The 22,646-nt window shown below is 41.4% G+C and overlaps 1 protein-coding gene across 2 annotated transcripts in view; it reads right to left on the bottom strand.

The window, feature by feature from the left end:
* LOC126291769 (zinc finger protein 316-like) overlaps nucleotides 1–22,646 on the bottom strand; it is a 147,612-nt gene that overhangs the window by 88,341 nt on the left and 36,625 nt on the right. Inside the window, exon 4 of one of the 2 annotated variants that reach the window (XM_049985453.1) lies at nucleotides 17,206–17,388. The exons of the other annotated variant lie outside the window; for it this stretch is intronic. Within the exon in view, the coding sequence (XP_049841410.1) occupies nucleotides 17,206–17,388 (183 nt within the window). The remainder of the gene's footprint in view (nucleotides 1–17,205; nucleotides 17,389–22,646) is intronic. 2 annotated transcript variants of the gene reach the window in all.

A 22,646-nucleotide genomic window follows, 5' to 3' on the forward strand; every position in this document is an offset into this window, starting at 1 on the left:
TAACATTTCAAAGTGTTGGAAAATTGGTAGATAGTTTTCAATGTTTGGAGTTGAAAATTGTGCACTCACCAAAATGCTCACTCTCAGTGGGTCACAACTGGAGAGTAAATATATGTAGAGGTATGAAATGCATAGAACACACAGGCTGAGTCATAGGCAAAGCATGTGACAGATTTCAGTCCATTCGTAGGATACTGACAAATCGTGACCCGTACCGTATTCAGTTACGACTAATTGGCAGATACTGAATGTATACAAAGAAGGGTACTACAAATGGTCACAGTGGGTATGACTGGGATGAGGAGATCATCACTAAATGCTGAAAAACCAGACATTGAAAGATAAGATGCCAACTGTCCCACAAAAGCCTCATTGCAAAGTTTCGAGAATCAGTATCGAGTGAAAAGTTGGGAATACGAGTATACTACAGCATCGAGCATACTGATCACACGAGCACCTCAAAGACTAATTACAGCAAACCCCTGAGGCATTTTAGCTCTCATTCTTTCTCCCACTCCGTGTGAAGTGCCCTATGCAATGCACTTCACATTGATCTATGTACTGTGGGTGCAGACGCAGAACCAAAGTGTCGGTCATATGTTGAGCCTCGTGCCCTCCGTACACAGATGTGTTCTGCAGTAGGCAACACTTCTCTTATTATATTACATGCTTTGTTATTCAGCAGCTTGACCTCTGTGCTCATCAAATCAAAGAATTTTCAAGGGAACGGAATGTCATGAGACTAATTTGGGATTAAGCTCATAAAATGACGGATAAGAATCACTTTAAATGGCTTAAAGTTAATATTACGCTGTTCACTTTATTTGTCTACAACCTCAAGATTTCATTACTGTTGTCTGAGCTGCTTCCAGAAAACAGAACTACAGGTGGCTGCTCACAAATGTCGGGTAGCCAGCACAGACGACATACTGAGGCCCCTGAGAAAGCTGGATGGAGAATGATTTATTACAAAAAATGTACTACCTTATTATATACTGCAGAAAGTATTATTATTCTGTCTTCTATCAGGATAGCAATATTTGCTCGATATTACCTCCGTAATGGCTCAATATATCAGATACCAGATGTAATGTTGTTATTGTTGTCTTCAGTCCTGAGACTGGTTTGATGCAGCTCTCCATGCTACTCTATCCTGTGCAAGCTGCTTCATCTCCCAGTACCTACTGCAACCTACATCCTTCTGAATCTGCTTAGTGTACTCATCTCTTGGTCTCCCTCTACAATTTTTACCCTCCATGCTGCCCTCCAATGCTAAATTTGTGATCCCTTGATGCCTCAGAACATGTCCTACCAACCAGTCCCTTCTTCTGGTCAAGTTGTGCCACAAACCTCTCTTCTCCCCAATCCTATTCAATACCTCCTCATTAGTTACGTGATCTATCCACCTTATCTTCAGTACTCTTCTGTAGCACCACATTTCGAAAGCTTCTATTCTCTTCTTGTCCAAACTAGTTATCGTCCATGTTTCACTTCCATACATGGCTACACTCCAAACAAATACTTTCAGAAACGACTTCCTCATACATAAATCTATATTCGATGTTAACAAATTTCTCTTCTCCAGAAACGCTTTCCTTGCCATTGCCAGTCTACATTTTATATCCTCTCTACTTCGACCATCATCAGTTATTTTACTTCCTAAATAGCAAAACTCCTTTACTACTTTAAGTGTCTCATTTCCTAATCTAATTCCCTCAGCATCACCTGATTTAATTTTACTACATTCCATTATCCTTGTTTTGCTTTTGTTGATGTTCATCTTATATCCTCCTTTCAAGACACTGTCCATTCCGTTCAACTGCTCTTCCAAGTCCTTTGCCGCCTCTGACAGAATTACAATGTCATCGGCGAACCTCAAAGTTTTTACTTCTTCTCCATGAATTTTAATACCTACTCCAAATTTTTCTTTTGTTTCCTTTACTGCTTGCTCAATATACAGATTGAATAACATCGGGGAGAGGCTACAACCCTGTCTCACTCCTTTCCCAACCACTGCTTCCCTTTCATGCCACTCGACTTTTATAACTGCCATCTGGCTTCTGTACAAATTGTAAATAGCGTTTCGCTCCCCGTATTTTACCCCTGCCACCTTCAGAATTTGAAAGACAGTATTCCAGTCAACATTGTCCAAAGCTTTCTCTAAGTCTACAAATGCTAGAAACGTAGGTTTGCCTTTTCTTAATCTTTCTTCTAAGATAAGTCGTAAGGTCAGTATTGCCTCACGTGTTCCAACATTTCTACGGAATCCAAACTGATCCTCCCCGAGGTCCGCATCTACCAGTTTTTCCATTCGTCTGTAAAGAATTCGCGTTAGTATTTTGCAGCTGTGACTTATTAAACTGATAGTTCGGTAATTTCCACATCTGTCAACACCTGCTTTCTTTGGGATTGGAATTATTATATTCTTCTTGAAGTCTGAGGGTGTTTCACCTGTCTCATACATCTTGCTCACCAGATGGTAGAGTTTTGTCAGGACTGGCTCTCCCAAGGCCGTCAGTAGTTCCAGTGGAATGTTGTCTACTCCGGGGGCCTTGTTTCGGCTCAGGTCTTTCAGTGCTCTGTCAAACTTTTCACACAGTATCGTATCTCCCATTTCGTCTTCATCTACATCCTCTTCCATTTCCATAATATTGTCCTCAAGTACATCGCCCTTGTATAAACCTTCTATATACTCCTTCCACCTTCCTGCCTTCCCTTCTTTGCTTAGAACTGGGTTGCCATCTGAGCTCTTGATATTCATACACGTGGTTCTCTTCTCTCCAAAGGTCTCTTTAATTTTCCTGTAGGCAGTATCCATCTTACCCCTAGTGAGATAAGCTTCTACATCCTTACATTTGTCCTCTAGCCATCCCTGCTTAGCCATTTTGCACTTCCTGTCGATCTCATTTTTGAGACGTTTGTATTCCTTTTTGCCTGCTTCATTTACTGCATTTTTATATTTTCTCCTTTCATCAATTAAATTTGATATTTCTTCTGTTACCCAAGGATTTCTAGCAGCCCTCGTCTTTTTACCTACTTTATCCTCTGTTGCCTTCACTACTTCATCCCTCAGAGCTACCCATTCTTCTTCTACTGTATTTCTTTCCCCTATTCCTGTCAATTGTTCCCTTATGCTCTCCCTGAAACTCTGTACAACCTCTGGTTCTTTCAGTTTATCCAGGTCCCATCTCTTATTTCCCACATTTTTGCAGTTTCTTCAGTTTTAATCTACAGGTCATAACCAATAGATTGTGATCAGAGTCCACATCTGCCCCTGGAAATGTCTTACAACTTAAAACCTGGTTCCTAAATCTCTGTCTTACCATTATATAATCTATCTGGTACCTTTTAGTATCTCCAGGGTTCTTCCATGTATACAGCCTTCTTTCATGATTCTTAAACCAAGTGTTAGCTATGATTAAGTTGTGCTCTGTGCAAAATTCTATTAGGCGGCTTCCTCTTTCATTTCTTAGCCCCAATCCATATTCACCTACTATGTTTCCTTCTCTCCCTTTTCCTACACTCGAATTCCAGTCACCCATTACTATTAAATTTTCGTCTCCCTTCACTATCTGAATAATTTCTTTTATTTCATCGTACATTTCTTCAATTTCTTCGTCATCTGCAGAGCTAGTTGGCATATAAACTTGTACTACTGTAGTAGGTGTGGGCTTCGTATCTATCTTGGCCACAATAATGCGTTCACTATGCTGTTTGTAGTAGCTTACCGGCATTCCTATTTTCCTATTCATTATTAAACCTACTCCTGCATTACCCCTATTTGATTTTGTGTTTATAACCCTGTAGTCACCTGACCCGAAGTCTTGTTCCTCCTGCCATCGAACTCCACTAATTCCCACTATATCTAACTTTCACCTATCCATTTCCCTTTTTAAATTTTCTAACCTACCTGCCTGATTAAGGGATCTGACATTCCATGCTCCTATCCGTAGAACGCCAGTTTTCTTTCTCCTGATAACGACATCCTCTTGAGTAGTCCCCGCCCGGAGATCCGAATAGGGGACTATTTTACCTCCGGAATATTTTACCCAAGAGGACGTCATCATCATTTAATCATACAGTAAAGCTGCATGTCCTCGGGAAAAATTACGGCTGTAGTTTCTCCTTGCTTTCAGCCATTCGCAGTACCAGCACAGCAAGGCCGTTTTGGTTAATGTTGCAAGGCCAGATCAGTCAGTCATCCAGACTGTTGCCCCTGCAACTACTGAAAAGGCTGCTGCCCCTCTTCAGGAACCACACGTTTGTCTGGCCTTTCAACAGATACCCCTCCGTTGTGGTTGCACCTACGGTACGGCCATCTGTATCGCTGAGGCACCAACGGCAAGGTTCATGGTTCATGGGGGGGGGGGGACCAGATGTAATAAAGAGAAGAAAAAGAAACTGGATTGGGTATATATTAAGAAAGAATGACGGACTGATAAAAACAGTTTTAGACGGTTATGTAGAAGGGAAAAGGAAGCAAGGAAGGAATAGATTCCAGATACTGGATGACATGATGGATGGTACAACATACAGCAGCCTTAAGAAGGAAGCAATGGATCGCAGAAAATGGAGACGCAAAGGCCCTACTAATATAGCAGATAACTGATGAGGATGATGATGATGATGATAATAATATCAGATAAGTTAATAAAAGAAGGAATTTGAGAACTTTTTCATAGCGATTCGTAATTCATATTTGATGCAAGAGAAAACAAGTTTAAAGAAGAGTACAGATAAAATATATGTTTCTGGAACTGAATTCAGGAGGTCAGATTAGATATCTGGCATAATACCAGAACATCAGATCATACATAGCCTCTGGAGAAGTACAAAGGACTCTGATGGTTGACATTAGGTTCTTACAACTCTAAAGAAAATTATGTGGAACCCTTTGACTTATTCTCTGTGTTTATCTGGTCTATAAAAAATATCTCTACAGCAACTCCATACCATACACTTTGTTTATGTACGATCACTCACACTATTTCCAGTGAGAATTTTGTTTCTACATATATACAAGCAAGGAGATGTCCTCAATGTTGGGATCAACATTTTGAAATGATCTATATTGTAATGCAACCATTCACACTGATGGACCCTCATTCTGAGAAACTGATGATGATTTTTTTTTTAAATTTTGCATGATGCTCTACAGCTTTGAAAAAGAAATGTTAAGCAGACTGGCTGCACATGGGTTCAAAAATCACCAAATTATTTGAATATTTTTATTTTTTAAACTTTATCAAAATGACTGGGCATTGTTTTTAATCAATTAATAGGGTCAAATGTGATTTTTTAAAATTTATATTCCTTTGTCACATCATTTCAACCAACATATCAACTTTTTTCAAACTGCTCTCATTTTTTCTTCCTATCATCCTTTTTTCCTCTTGCCATGTCTGTGCATGCGATTTTAATTACCTTTACGTATTAACTTCGATTTAATTTCTTCAATTTTATTCTTCTATATTTTTGCCCTTGATATTGTACTCATTATTTCTGTTATTAAATTTGCTTGAATTTCATTTTATTTATTATTTCCTTTTCTGTCTAAGTCTTCATCTGCATTACTTTGTCCATTGTGGAATGAGAATTAATGGTTTAATTTGGTATGGTGTTAAGCATAAAAAATGTACTTGTTGTAATGAAAAATATATTTTTCACAGTTATGCACAGTCAGTATAAATACGCTTACTAACCATTAAAATTACTACACCCCGAAGATGACGTGCTATAGACGCGAAAATTATCCGACAGGAAGAAGTTGCTGTGATATGCAAATGATTAGCTTTTCAGAGTATTCACACAAGGTCTGTGCCGGTGGCAACACATACAACGTGCTGACACGAGAAAAGTTTCCAACCGATTTCTCATACACAAACAGCGGTTGACCGGCATTACTTGGTGAAATGTTGTTGTAATGCCTCGTGTAAGGGGGAGAAATGCGTACCACCACGTTTCCAACTATGATAACGGTAGGATTGTAGCCTATCGCGATTGCAGTTTATCGTATCGCGACATTGCTGCTCGCATTGGTCGAGATCCAACAGCTGTTAGCAAAATATGGAATTGGTGGGTTCAGGAGTTTAATACGAAATGCCGTGCTGGATCCCAACGGCCTCGTATCACTAACAATTGAGATGCATCTTATGAGAGGCATCTTATCCGAATGGCTGTAATGGATCATGCAGCCACGTCTCGATCCCTGAGTCAACAGAAGGGGATGTTTGCAAGACGACAACCATCTGCAGAAACAGTTCGACGACATTTGCAGCAGCACTGACAATCAGCTTGGAGACCATGGCTGCAGTTACCCTTGACACTGCATCACAGACAGGAGCACCTGCGATGGTGTACTCAACGACAAATCTGGATGCACGAATGGCAAAATGTCATTTTTTCGGACGAATCCAGGTTCTGTTCACAGCATCATGATGGTCGCATCCGTGTTTGGCGACATCACGGTGAACGCACATTGCAAGAGTGTATTCGTCATCGCATACTGGCGTATCACCGGGCATGATGGTATAGGGTACCATTGGTTACACGTCTCGGCCACCTCTTGATGCATTGATAGCACTTTGAACAGTGGGCTTTACATTTCAGATGTGTTACGACCCATGGCTCTACCTTTCATTCGATCCCTGCGAAACCCTACATTTCAGTAGGATAATGCACGACCACATGTTGCTGGTCCTGTGCGGGCCTTTCTGGATACAGAAAATGTTCGATTGCCGCCCTGGCCAGCACATTCTCCAGATCTCTCACCAATTGAAAACGTCTGGTCAATGGTGGCCAAGCAACTGGCTCGTCACAATACGCCATTCACTACTCTTGATGAACTGTGGTATCATGTTGAAGCTGCATGGGCAGCTGTACCTGTACATGCCATCCAAGCTCTGTTTGGCTCAATACCCAGGCGTATCAAGGGCGTTATTACGGCCAGATGTTGTTGTTCTGGGAACTGATTTCTCAGAATCTATGCACCCAAAGTGCGTGAAAATGTAGTCACATGTCAGTTCTAGTATAATATATTTGTCCAATGAATACCCGTTTATCATCTGCATTTCTTCTTGGTGTAGCAATTTTAATGGCCAGTTGTGTAGATCATTTCATCTTTGGTTTTTTAACTGATACATTGGCAGTTTCAAATGTTTAAACATTATGATTGATAAATGAAAATACTTAAATTCATACACACAAAGATTCTGTGGAAAATGAACGATACGTAGAAAAAAAAATGAGAGCAATTTGATGTGATGATGTGATAAAGGAACAGATACAAAAAATTACATTCAACTCAGTTAGTGGAATAAAAAGAATGACAAAAGGCATTTCAATAAAGATCTAAAAATAAAAAATTTCAGAGCATGTGACAAGATTTGAACACGCAACCTCTTGCACTGTTATGTTGTACAACCAGTCTGTTAAATGTTCCTTTTTAAAGCTGAAGAGCATCACAAAACATTCTGAAATTTTTTCCCTTTGATTACTCAGAAACAAAGTCACACCAGGACAAGATTCCTGGGATCTTAGCCTCCATTATTGTATAGAGGATTTCAAACAGTTCATCCCACTGCTGGCGACCTCTCCTTTTAAGTCAAAAGAGCATCTCCAGACATAAGGTGCTCATACCAATGTGTTAGTTCAACACTGGCCAAACAAAACATTACGACTGCTGCCCACCAAAAGATAGAATGCCACCTGGTGGTGCTGTGGACACACAACATGGTAAGAATAGTATGTAAGAAGACGAGATACGAACAGTTCTAGCAATAACACAGGCCACAAATGGGGAAATACAGTGGTACGAGTGACTTTTGCAGCGGGCAGATTGTTAAGGCCCACAACATGAGAACGAGCATCTCATCTCAGAAATTGTGAAACCGTAACAGACAAGGTGTCAGACATCCATCCCTTATCACAGAATGTGAAAGCTGGAGGCTCATCTGCTCAGGAAAGCAGGATAGGCAGTGATTTGTGGCAGATCCGATGACAGAGTACGGTGCCAGTGCAGCCACGAGTGTTTCAGCGCACATTGTCGAATGTGGGGTCCTGCAGTAGACGACTCCCAATGCATTCCCAAGCCGACTCGACAACATCATTCCCTAGGACTGCAGTGGGTATGGGATTGTCAAGATTGGGCCACAAATCAATTGAAACTTGTTGCCCAGTCAGATGAAACGGGTTTCTCATTACACCAGGTCAATGGTTGTGTCTGGATATGCTATCATCCGTGCAAAACACTCCTCAAAACATACACAGTGACATAGGTGCAAATCAGTAGGGCTAGTAGTATGCTGTAGGGACATCCACCAGGGCTTCCACAAGATGTTTAGTAGTAACTGACTGCACCATGACATCTGCGGGCTACACAAACATTATTGTTGGCCAACCACATCCCTTTGAGCTCAATGTCTTACCCAAAGGTGGCAGCAGCTTCCTACAGGATAACTGTCTGTATCACAAGGTAGGAATTATGTTTTGGTAGGCAGAGGAGCATGATACTTAACCTGTGTCAATGACTCTACTACCAAATTTGCCACTCATCAGGGGCACTTTCAGGCACAGGTTCCACTCCCACAAAGCACTGGCCCGTAACTTATGGGTTCTGCATGGCACAAGCACAGATACTGATTTGTTGAATGTGTTCCATGCACTAATGCTGCCATGTTGCATCACAAAGGCAGACCAGTAAGCTGTTAAGCAGTTGATCAATGCTTTGGCTCATCGGTGTATTTTAACCAACGGTAGAACTTTCAAGAAAAACTAATTGATTCCATTTAGCATTTTCAAACTCCTCTTTCTAATAATATAGAAAATGATTTGACATACCGTAACTATTATTACTAATTAATTAAAGAAGTTCTTTTGCGGATATAGAAATGCCATTACAATTTTACAGCCACAGTTTAAAAACAAAAACTGACAGGGCAACATGTTCACAAATTTAGTCACAGTCTTTTCACATGCAGAAAACAGTGGACAAATTGCATGCAAAGGCTCCTCCTATAGCTTAAGCTATATAAAAAATCTTTTATCTGCTATTTTGATACACATATTCACAATGTGACAGCAACAAAACTAAAAAGGGATTGTAAACACAAGACGAAAACTACTTCATTATTGTCAATGCAGACTCAATGAGAATTCAGTCATGCACTTCACAAAGCAAGTCAATAAATAACAAGCTCACCATGCACAAGACTGATTACCTGGTGTGTCAGAGATGACCCCGACAGTGTCTGCAGATAACGTTCCTGCATACAACGTGGAACTATGTCAAGTTCAGATGTGACAGAATTGGAACACAAGCTCACCCAAAGGGATTACTCAGAACAGTTCAAGTGTAACAACAAGTTACTGGAACAGAGCATTGTCTTCAGGTGCACAGAAGACTGTCTAGTGATAGATGAATTTCACTGGTCTACCACTGCATGCTTTAATAGCAGCTTCAATAGCCTGGATGATACATTGAAGTAGAACCAAAAGGCAATCATAAGACATCGTGACTACAGGTGTAGTTACAAATTTCTTCATTACCCAGAGATTGGGGCACCAACAAGTGGGTTGCCTTAGACTAAAAGCGCATGGTGTTATGCAGCAGGAGAGAGAGTATTTCTTCAGCACGCAAATGGTGCAGAGCTTCACATTCTCTCCAATCTCTGTACAGTGTTCAGAAGGGGGTGCAGTTGAGGAGTAGTGTGAGTCTGAGCAGGCTGTACATCATTTTCTGTGGATTTTCTAACTGTGGGGAAATGGGAGCTCCAGCAGAGGTGAGTTCAGTCTACAGTCCTAAGACAGGTTTAATGATGCTCTTCACAATAGTTCATCCCATGTGGATGTCTCCACCTCTGTGTCATTACTGTTATTTACATTCAGTTAAACTTACTTACTGTTGAACTAACTTACTGTCTCCATCTACATTTGGCACGCTTACCCCCTCCCCACCCTCCAACTTTCTCTCCTCGCCCTCCTGGCCGACACTTCGCTCCACTACTGAACGTACCATCATTCTAACGAAAACTGTGACACTGGCAGAACAGTAAGAGTTATTGTGGATCTCAAGTGCCAAACTGGGTTATCACATTGAAACTGCAATAAGAAAGGTACCCTAAAAGTGTCACTTCGAAAAATTTAAGATGTGTAGTAAATTCTGCACATCACCTTTAGGCAATGACAATAGTGCCATCCAAAGACTGTTTTCAGTCAAAATCTAACTAAGTTGTAGACACGAGATGCCTGAGAACTTCAAAAATAACTATGTTCATATTAGTCAATAATCTCACACACCGATCTAAAATTGCAAAACAACACAATACTGGGAACATATGAGAAAGTCACATCTCTATCAACCCCAAAAGTTATGTAAATAAAATAGAAAGAAACTTCCACATGGGAAAAATATATTAAAAACAAAGATTCCAAGACTTACCAAGCGGGAAAGTGCCGGCAGACAGGCACATGAACAAAACACACAAACACACACACAGAATTGCTAGCTTTCGCAACCGATGGTTGCTTCTTCAGGAAGGAGAGGGAAAGACGAAAGGATGTGGGTTTTAAGGGAGAGGGTAAGGAGCCATTCCAATCCCGGGAGCGGAAAGACTTCCCTTGGGGGAAAAAAAGGACAGATGTACACTCGCACACACACACACATATCCATCCGCACATACACAGACACAAGCAGACATCCTTTCGTCTTTCCCTCTCCTTCCTGAAGAAGCAACCATCGGTTGCGAAAGCTAGCAATTCTGTGTGTGTGTTTGTGTGTTTTGTTCATGTGCCTGTCTGCCGGCGCTTTCCCGCTTGGTAAGTCTTGGAATCTTTGTTTTTAATAACCCCAAAAGTTATCAATACGAAAGAGTATCGAAATCCAACGGCACGCCGAACATCGAACATGAAACCTATGGAGTCTGACCAAACAACAAATTGGACTTGTGTAGCACTGTTGGCCAAGAGACTGATCAACTTTTCAAATCTGGTGGTTCGTTGGGTATGACCTCCCGACAGCTTACAACCCCGCCACTTCACCCTACCCCTTCCAACATTTCAGCCTACAAATTTTGCTGTGTATAGTGCTGTTGAATTAACTGCCTGACTGGTGTTCGTCAGCTGTCTATGCATGGGAAATATACTCACACAACAGTGGAAGGTCAAACAACACGGAATCTGAAGATTTTCACCTTAGAATGACATAATTATTGGGAAGTACAGAGGCAGCAGATGCCATTTAGGATATTAACTGTGAGGAGTATAGTAACAGGCAAGCAAGAATGCAGCATTGAATTCCTTGTTGCAAATCTTTGAACAGTTCCATCCAGATGACACATCTCTGACTCTGTGGCATAAATTAGATAGTATGTGAACGGAATACAGCAGACAATTGAAGGAGGTATGCACTTTTCTACAGCAGAAACATTGTAGGGCAATCTGATCACAATGAATAGCACACAAATCTGTTGTCAATGTCTGAGACATATTATGACTCTGTTTCATTACATCCAACAGTTCTGAAAAGCATGCTTCATCCATTCCAAGACAAATTAGAAAATCATCCTCTACCAGCTCCTTCGGTAAAAGAAAGTGGTTGAATTTCTTCCTTTTCATAAGACACTTCTGTGCCCAAACCTTTCTATCTGCTTTTCTTGGTATTTCAACCTTCAAAACAGCCCCTGAAATTCTCAGTTTTTGGTTCAACGGCATCTTGTCGAACCAAATCACATTGCACTTCCTATTAACAATTCACGAACACAGCAGCACTGCATTCGCTGAGTGACATTGTTCGGAACGTGTGTATGGTTGGTTGGTTGGTACGTGTGTAGGACACTTTAGAGGGGCTTCACATTCATGTGCCTTACATCTGGAATCTCATCTGATCCACACCGCGATGGCTTGCAGCTCTCATTTTAAAAACAGTCAATTTTCCAATACTTGGTAATACATGCTACAAATTTTGATTTCATGCATTTTTAAATGACTGATTCACACAAGCACAGAACCACAATGTGTATTCAAGTGAGTAGCATTTGTAGCGAAGATAGAAAAGTAAAACAAAACAAATTGAAAACAAGATTGCAATCTTTTCTGTGGTGCAAGGTCAAGCACACCTGCAGACTTGCAACTAGTAGTCCATAATAATTAACCAGCATTGGAAGGAATAGCAAATTCATGAGCCCCTCCCTACAAAAGCAAACTTATCTCCTCCCCCCCCCCCTCAATTACAAGCAACAGCCTGGAGTATGATGATGTACACCCCACTCCCCTCCTCTTCAGGTAAAGATGCTGGCAAAACATCTTGAAAATGATATGTTTTATCTGACAGCAGCCTCAATATTTACCATAAATAACAATAAATGAGTATTTAATACAAAAAGTATCTATTTCTATTTGATTTAATTTGACCACGACTGTTGCTACTGCTGATGCAGTGTGCCACAATATCGCCAGTTTAACATTTCAATGTAATTCTTCTCCGCTGTCGTAGGACTGGTGCACAAATGGTTGTACAACCACCCATCACCGAGTGAGCTGACAGTGCAGCTTGCATAAAGATGTGGTGTGGTCCTCAGTGACAGTAGGGCAACAGTGAGGAAGATCAAACGGGAGAGACACTGCAGCTGACAGTAATACGACAGACAATTCGTGAAAATTGGGTAGGCATCTGAGGACTGTTATCTCCTGTGTGTGTGTGTGTGTGTGTGTGAGAGAGAGAGAGAGAGAGAGAGAGAGAGAGAGAGAGAGAGAGAGAGAGAGAAGAGAGGTGGGGGAGGTTGACCAGACACGTTTATGCCATTTGCGAAAAGTTCAAAGACATTCCAGAGACAAAAGTGAAAAGACTCCAATTTCATGTATGATTGAGTACCACAGAAACATATGTTTGACATCTTGTGGAGTATTATCCTTAGCACATAGGAATGGCAGAGCATATTACTAAAGTTCAAAGATGAGCATCTCATTTTGTACAGTCACGAAACAGGGAAGAGAGTGACACGAATACAATAAGCGAGTTGATATGGTGGTAAAATAGAAGTTTTCTTGCTGCGGAGAGATCTTTTCACCAAGTTTGCATCACCAAATATTTTCTCGACTCCCAACTGATGTGCTAAAATAACTGAGATCAGAGCTTGTACAGACTAATTTAGATATTCATTTTTCCCACATGCTTTTCGAGAGTGGAATAGCACAGAAACAGTCAAAGTGGTTCTACACACCCTCTCCCAAACACTTCAGTGAGAGTCGCAGAGCAGTCATAGATATGTAATAACCAAAACTAGCTGTCTGCACCATTAGGAAGGAGAAGATCACACAGTCAGAAAGAAGAGACCACAGCACGAGTGCCTCAATATTTGGCAAAAATAGCAACCACTGGCAACATAATCTTCCAACAGTGATGTGTCTCATACAAATCTATATATTAAAAAACTAGAAACCCGCCTCAACTGCGAAAAAAGCACCTAGTGTTAACCTAGGTTTCAGCGTAGATAACTACACCTTCTTCAGAACAATAAAACCCACAAATGCCTAAGAAGACCTTTGTCAATGATTAAAAGAATACCATGGCTATACATTTATCAACTAAAAAACAGTACACATGTACAAAGTCTAAACCGCTACTTAACTCAATGGTGTAACCTCCACCTCACACCGGCTTATATTCGATGGGCCACGACCCGCCATACACTGCAGCTACAAATGGTCGGTCACTTACACGCTCGACCCGCTACCTATGCACATGTACAAGACAAGGGAAGTTACTTGAATGCGCATGCGCATACTAATACGTGAAAGTTTATACATGGGTCGTGACTAAATAGTTATCTACACCGAAACCTAGGTAAACACTAGGTGCTTTTTTCGCAGTCGAGGCGAGTTCTAGTTTTTTAATATATTAACCAACGACTGCTGACACGCTGCAATGTTGAAGGTTCACAAATCTATATCTGCTCTCAAAATTCTGATGAACTGTACAGTGTGTCTAAGAAGTCTCCATACCCTGTTGACTTCGTAAAACTGGGGAAATAAAAAGTCATTTTATTAGTATCCTTTCTTTGGCAAGACCCCCCATTGTAAAACAACACAACTTGACTTTTGTTTCAGGCAGTGTCAAAGACAGGCTGATTAGAGGACATGAGAAAATACCATTACTCTATCAATTTTCAATTACCCCATCTCACTTGAGAGAGGTATTTCCTGATGAATTTGTGCAACATTGCAGTTAACACAAGAGGACCTTGGTTTTCTACAGAAAATCTCCATTGTGTGCAAGAATTGTGGGAACCTGGCTCATGTTACAATACGGGCCAGGATGTCGTGACAATATCTATAGAGGATGGAAATTTTATCTGGACCACATTATCACCACAGGTCAAAGATAAGGGAATCGTAGATCACTTGTGGTAACAGCATGATGGAGCTCCGAACATTTTGCTACCCAGGTGAATGCGTTCGCGAATGAACAATATCGAGGAAACTGAACTGGGTGTTGTTCAGCAACATCTCCAGGCCCATCAAAAGACCACTGTTAAGCCTGGGCTTTAACGCACCACACAACTCATTACAGGGAACAATTTAGTCCCACATGGCTCAACATCAGTACAAGACTAATAATTTGCACAGGAAGCCTTATGAACTGAGATGCTCTGCAAGGTAAGGAGGATATTGAGAAGCATAAGTGTCTGCATATGCCACATACTTTCTATATGATGTTTCACAGTTCATGTTAGTAGATCAACTTTTACATTGGAACCCAGTCTTTAAACGCCATTCGACAATGTTACAGAGCATCAAATTTATAGGTGCTGGCACCTGCAAATATATGTAAATACAAGGTGGTTGCATGATGATGTTACTAAATTTCAAGGACGATGGGGACTGATAAATGTATTAATTTGAGATCAGGGTCCCTGGTTCGGAAACAAATGAGTCAACAATTACAAGGGAAAATCATTCTGACACCTCTGACAGCGGAAAACATGTACCGGTACTGTTGCTGTTAAGAATGTAGGGTATGCAACTTTCAGAAGTGTTAGTATGGATGAAAACAAAACAAATGTCTAGTAAACATGGGCTCTAAAATGCGTACCTAAGGAGCTATGAGCACCTGTTCATCTTCACTAGTGTGAAATGCATCTTCTCTGTCGAACAAGTGTTCAAACTTCTTAAGGTATGCATTTTAGAGCCCATATTTACTGGCTATTTTTCACTTTTTTTTGGTCAATACACCCCCTCTGTAAGTTGCCTACCCTAAAATCTTAGCAACAACAGTACCGGTACATAGAATGAGATTTTCACTTTGCAGCAGCATGTGGGCTGATGTGAAAGTACCAGTACATGTATTTCATGGCCAGAGGTATCAAAATAATTTTCACTTATAGCTTTCAGCTCATTTGTTTCTGGTAGAAGGCCTTTCCCCCATCATCCTTGAAAGTTTGTAACACCATAAGGGAATCAACCTACATATACAAACAGTAACAGGCGCGAGCACATTTAACTTTGACACTATGTAGTGCCATTGGATGAAGTGTCTGGACATGGGTTCCTATGTTAATCGTGATCTACTAAGTCACACCAACAACCTTTAGAAGTGTGTAACATGAATTGTGAAACACCCTATATGCACGTAAGTACCTAGATACAGGGTGTATATTAAGTCTGGGAATACTTTCCATTATTTATTGCACAAAAACTAAGCATTGTACAGATGTCATACATATTGCATTTTGAAGAGAAACTCAGAAAGTTCTTTTTTTTTTTGTCATACATTTGATTTGCGAACCATGAGTGACCCGGCAGACGTCAATACGGTAATCGAATTCTTGTCATACCCGTCCCAGCAAGGCATCGTCGATTGTGGCAGTCGCTTCCCATATTCTCTCCTGCAGCTCTGCTGCATCATGTGGTAGAGGCAGCACATACACCAGATCTTTAATATGTCCCCACAGAAAAAAAGTAACATGGAGTGAGATCTGGTGATCGGGGAGGCCATTTCATGAAACACTTGTCCCCTTCTGTAGCAAGGCCGATCCAGCGATGTGGCAGCACCGTATTCAGGTACCCACGAACTTCACGATGAAATGGGGTGGAGCCCCATCCTGCTGAAAGATGAATGGAGAGTCCAATTGCATTTGAGGCATCAGCCATTGCTGCAACATGTCCGAGCAGGATTACCCAGGGACAGTGGCCTCAGCGAAGAAGAATGGCCCAAACAGTTTTCAACGTGAGGAGGCACAAAAAACATTTACCTTTGGCAAATCATGCTCAAATTCAATGCATTCGTGTGGATGCTTTGTATTCCAGATTCGACAATTATGCCTGTTCACTTTCCTATTAGTGTGAAAAGTGTCTTCGTCGCTAAAATTAAGCGACCAGCAATGCCATCCCCATCCAATTGTTGCAACTGCGAACAAAACTCAAAATGCTTCTCTTTGTCAACGTCACCTAGCTTTTGCACTAGGTCCCACTTGAACAATTTCATACACAGCTTCTGACGCAGGACTTTCCACACAGTCATTGGAGCCATTTTGAGTTCACGGGATGCATGACGCACCGATTTCTTTGCACTCCTTATGAATGTCTCTCGTACACGCTCTACATTCACTTCATTTACACGGGAACATCCACTTCTCTTTGCCGAGCACAAGCAACCTGTCATAACGAATTTGTTGTGCCAGTGGTAAATGGCCTTCCTTGTTGGTGGCTTCTTACCGTACTTGGTTCTAAACACCCATTGAACAGCCGTAGCACACTTGTTTTTGTTGAACTCCAACACACAGAAAGCTCGCTCCGCACCTGTACTTGCCATGTTTGCAACTAGCGCTGACAATCGGCAAATTACCAAACTATGTTGTGACAGTATACATGGACAAAAAAACTGTCAGGATTTCTCTTCAAAATGACATATGTATGACATTTGTACAATGTTTGGTTGTTGTGTAATAAATAATTGAAAGTGTTCCCGGACTTTGTGTGCACAACCTGTATATAAGAAACTTTTTGACCTACCCATACATGGACTTCTCAGACACCCTAGAAAATGGTTTCATGCAAAATACTTGAAAAACTCACCTAGAAAACAGCTAGTCCATCAAAAGAACACAGCACAGCTAAAAAGGAAAATTATTCACTGCCATTTAACTGCATCCATGCCTCATACACTGAACAGTAATTACAAAACAGCAAACCGTGCACACACAACAGTACCTCTCCTGTAGGAAGCTGCTGCCACAGAAGGCAGTAGCCTGCCTCGAGAACAGAGCTGCCTCATCGGGGAGCACAGGCGGTGACTGCACCGGGTAGAGCAGTGGCAGCGGCAGGGGAGGCGGCAGGAGCGGAGGCAGAGGGTCCTCCGCTGCCACGCCCCCAGCCACGTCGCTGCCGCCCGCCCTGAACACAGCGAGCCGAATTCTCGCAATGAGCTCACCAGTTAGGGCCAATGTTTCTTGTATTACAGGCTCATCAGCTCTGCTGCCAAACCTCCTCGTAATGCAGTCTCACCGTATACATTGTGCCTGAAGTTCCTCAAATTACAGGATCACCAGCTACATTGGGGCTAAAGTTCCTCAAATTACAGGATCACCAGCTGAACAGGAGCTAAAGTTGCTCATATTATACACACATCATTTCAGTCAATCATCTGAACACTTCAATAATGATGAACTGTAGTTCTAGCTCCCACATTTCAGCTTCCCTAATCAGTTTCCAGCTCTGTACAAACAATTTACCGCATAGAGTCATTAGTGGGTTGTCAGGGTGCTACAAGGTTTTTAAAAATGTCAGTTAATATGGACAATGTGATACTGTATGGATTTTAGGAAAACAGGAAGTACTGGACTGACCAAGAAGCTATAAATTTTCTTTTAATTAAATGACGGGAAACAATTTTTACTTTTTTACAAGATGGAAAGAGACAGATAGTTGTTGTTGCACTATGTGCTCAAAAATATCTGGACACCTGGCTGAAAATGATTTACAAGTTTCTAGCGCACTCCATAGGTAATGCTGGATTTCAATATGGTGTTGGCCCACCATTAGCCTTCATGACAACTTTCACTCCAGCAGGCATACATTCAATCAGTTGCTGGAAGGTTTCTTGGGAAATGGCAGCCCATTCTTCACGGAGTGCTGCACTGAGGAGAGGTATCGAAGTCGGTTGGTGAAGCCTGGCACAAAGGAAGTGTTCCAAAACATCCCAAAAGTGATCTATAGTATTCAGGTCAGGACTCTGTACAGGCCAGTCCATTACAGGGATGTTATTATCATGTAACCACGCCGCCACAGGCCATGCATTGTGAACAGGTGCTCGATCATGTTAAAAGATGCAATAGCCATCTCTGAACTGCTCTTCAACAGAGGGAAGCAAGAAGGTGCTTAAAACATCAATGTAATCCTATGCTGTGACAGTTCCATGCAAAACAACAAGGGGTGCAGGCCCCCTCCATGAAAAACACGACCACACCATAACACCACTGCCTCCGAATTTTACTGTTGGCACTACACACGCTGGCAGATGACGTTCATTGGGCATTTGCCATACCCACACCCTACCGTTGGATCACCACACTGCGTACCGTGATTCGTCACACCACACAACATTTTCCCTCTGTTGAATTGTACAATGTTTACGCTCTTTACACCAAGTGAGGTGTCGTTTGGCACTGACCGGCATGATGTGTGGCTTATAAGCAGCCGCTTGACCATGAAATACAAGTTTTCTCACCACCCGCCTAACTGTCATAGGACTTGCAGTGGACCCTGATGCAGTTTGGAATTCCTGTGTGGTGGTCTGGATAGATGTCTGTCTATTACACACAACAACCGTCTTCAACTGTCAAGTGACATCCAATCACCTGACCACGTTCGAAGTCCACGAGTTCTGCGGAGTGCCCCACTCTGCTCTCTCGCGGTCGCTGATACGGAGTACCTGACAGTTGGTGGCAGCACAATGCACCTAATATGAAAAACATATGTTTTTGTGGATGTCCGGATACTTTTGATCACATAGTGTTGAGTTAGCAAAATGGAAATGCTTAGCTGCAATCTAGAGCCTGCATAGCAAGCTAAACACTCATTTTCAGAGTCAACGGCCTTTCTATACAATGTCTGGTGACTGAATATTCACCATTTCAATCATAAGATTGTGTCTTTGCTGATTTGGAAGTTTTCTGGTCCTTTCTAATCTCTGCAACATTAGACTGTAATAATGCTCAACCATGTAATGCATTGTACTTTTCCCACAAAGTGCATTTTCTGGCTGAGTATAGTAAAACACTTTCACATACTTCAGTTGAAAATGATAAATTTTTAAACATCTTCTCTTGAACAATTCCCTCTCCTCTTTCTTGAAAGGCCATTGACATTTATAAGAATTATACTTTGTCTTTAGCTTAAAAAAGTACAGAACTAGTGACAACTTCACTTCTTGGTGCTGACAAAACTTACATTTCCTATCGGTTTAAAGCAAGCTGGAAATCCTTGCATCATTAAGAAATCTTATCTAAGATCTAACAAAATATTTGTGCAGCTCTGTTCAGACAGCACTTCATTACTGATAATCGCATCATCTGCAAAAAGTCAGCTGTCACTATTAATACTGTGTGTCACGTCATCAACACGCAAAACGAAGAGCGATGGAACGTGGCACTCTTCCCAAGGGAACTTTCCCTTCTGTCAGTAACTCTACGTCCGAGATAACGTGCTGCATCCTCCGACCCAAAATATCTTCAGTATGGCCCAATTTTTTTTCCAGTATCCCACACAATCGTATTTTTGTTAATAATCATTCATGTGGTATTGAATCAAACATTTTCTGGAAATCGAGAAATACTTGACCCACCTGACGGCCTCGATCTGTGGCTTTAAGGAAGTCAGTAATAAAATCACCAATTGGATTTTGCACAATACGTGTTTTCGTAGTTCACGGCAGTCGGCACAGAGAATTTCATTTCATTACGGCTCAGAATATGTTCTAAAATTCTACAACAGATTAACTTCATTGAGATAAGATAGTTGATTTGTTAGTCACTTCTGCTACCCTCGCTGTAGACAGGTGTGACATGTGCCTTCTTTCTATCACTGTGCACAGCAGTTTTGCTCAGTCGTTCTATCGTATATTGCGGTTAAAATGTGAGCTAAGTCAGCTGTAAAGTCTGTACACAATTTGACAGGGACAGTACTTCCTACAGCAGGACATACCCTTTTGTGACAGCTGCACCCTCTCACAAAGACAAGTTCAGACGGTCAATTTTGATTTCAGTACCACGAGAATGTTTTCACGATTTCGAGAAAGAGTGTGATTCACCTCAGAATCCGTACTGCTCATCAACTGTTACAACTGCACTGTTATCGACGAGAGGTGGCCGAAGATAAATGGTACAGTGTCACAGTAACAGAGCTCCTTGCCTGTGACACTACAAGGTGGCACTTCTGTCGACACAATAGGTACCGGCACACACACGTCATCCGAATGCTCGACAATCTCCGATGGGGGGTACATAGAAAGAAACTCTGTTGAGAACATTACGCCCAAACTAGTGAGAGCCCACATTCCGACAGAAACTGAGAAACTTACTACATACTAAAACTTGTATTTCACGTACTGCAAAAAGAATAAATTCAAAAAAACTCAGGTGAGCACAGATTGTCACCATGGAACACAATTCACAAGTGAAATGGGAAGGGGGGAATACACGATACACTGTACATATGGTGACTTGAGGAGCAGACATGCCAGTGTAGGTATAGACATAGGAGGATACAGACAGTGGCACGCACGCTCGCTCAGTTAAGGTACCATTAAGTCCACCCACCACAGCAGGAGACAAGGCCTGCAGGCATTTCAGACTGCCACCTGCCAACTTAAAAAAAAATGTCCGAAGTACATGTGACTGTTCTATACAGTACCGACATTAACAAGTCAGAAAATTCCCCACGATTCTCTGAGACAGAAACTTTGCACTGGTATTTCATGGTATCAATTAATTTACATATTCTACTGAATTTAGAAATTATATAAGTTTGAATTAAAGGACAGCTCTGATGTACCATCAGAGTAGATCTTTTCATCTGAAAAGAAATTAATTATATGCAGTCTTTGTTCTTCAGCATAGCAAGCAACTAATGGCAGTGGGCATCAGTTATGATGTAGGCTTCTATAGCCAATGAATGGTCAAAGATATACAGGGTTATTCTAAATGATGGATCCATTTTCAATAATTTGTATATATTCAAGTACAAATCCAAAATGAAGAAGCTTTATACAAATGAAAACAGGAAGTCTCAAAGTTTTAGGTGGCTGGCAGCAGTTGGGCAGTGATGGTTTCAGAAGTGGACGGTAGAGTTCGCATTGCAATAGGCCCGCCGTTCCATTTCACTGTTAGTTGTGAGCGAGATGGAGACTGTGGAGCACAAGGTTTTCTGCGTTCTTGAGTTTGCATAAAGCGACTTGCAAATAGCAGTGCAGTGGCCATTTTGTACCAAATTCAGTATTCAATCACCAGCTCACAAAAGCATTAGCCACTGGGTTAAGCAATTTAAACAGACTGGGAATGTGTGCAAAGAAAAAACCACAGGCTGACTATGTGTGTCAGAGGATGATGTCTGATGTATTCAAGAAAGTGTACCAATAGAGCCAGTTGAGAACTTTGAACACCCCCAACCACCTTTATGGATAATTCTGACAGTGTTTGCTGTACACACCCTACCAATTACAACTTGTGTGGGCTCTCAATCCCAATGACAAAGAGAAGCATCTCACATTTTGTGGTTATGTGCTAGCAAAGATGGAGGATGACACATTTCTACAGTACGTAATTTTTAGCAATGAAGCACCATTCCACTTTAGTGGAAAAATCATATCACAATGTTCACATATGGGGATTGGAAAACCCACATTGCAACATGGAAGAGAGTCACCGAAGATCAATGTGTTCTGTGCCATTTCCTGTGCAAAGGTTTACGGATCATTTTTCTTTGTGGAAAGAACTGTAATGGGGATCACGTAGCTGGACATGTTGGAACAATGACTGTTCTCTCAAGTAATGGAAGATTCCCAGGACTCCATTTTCCAACAGGATGGAGCTCCACCCCATTGGCATCATGATGTATGAGGAGTTCTGAAAGAGTCCCTTCCTCAGTGCTGGATCGGTCGCAGGGGACTTGAGGACCTGGCTATGCACTTCTGGCCACCTAGATGTCCTGATCTCACACCCCGTGACTGTTTCTTATGGGGATATGTGAAGGAAGCTGTTTATGTCACACCTCTACCAATCACTGTGAACAATATGCGGAATCTGATCACTGCTGCCGTGCACTCGGCATGTGTGGGACGCGTTTGGCTACTGCATTGATGTTTGCGATGCAGCCAACGGTGGCCATATTGAACATTTATAACATTTATCTCGTTTCTTGTTATTAAATAACTGTTAAAACTAATTCATTACCAATTATTATGAATTATTACATTTATTAAATGGATATCAAACATTATGAAAAAAACTTTGAAACTTCCTCTTTTCATTGGTATGAAGCTTGTTCATTTTGGATTTGTGCTTGCATAAATACAAAGTTTTGAAAACAGGTCCATCATTTAGAATGACCTTGTATATCCCAAATACTCCTGATATTTGAAAGTTAATGAACCTAAA

This window comes from Schistocerca gregaria, chromosome 9 (genome assembly GCF_023897955.1).
Source record: "Schistocerca gregaria isolate iqSchGreg1 chromosome 9, iqSchGreg1.2, whole genome shotgun sequence".
NCBI lineage: Eukaryota > Metazoa > Arthropoda > Insecta > Orthoptera > Acrididae > Schistocerca > Schistocerca gregaria.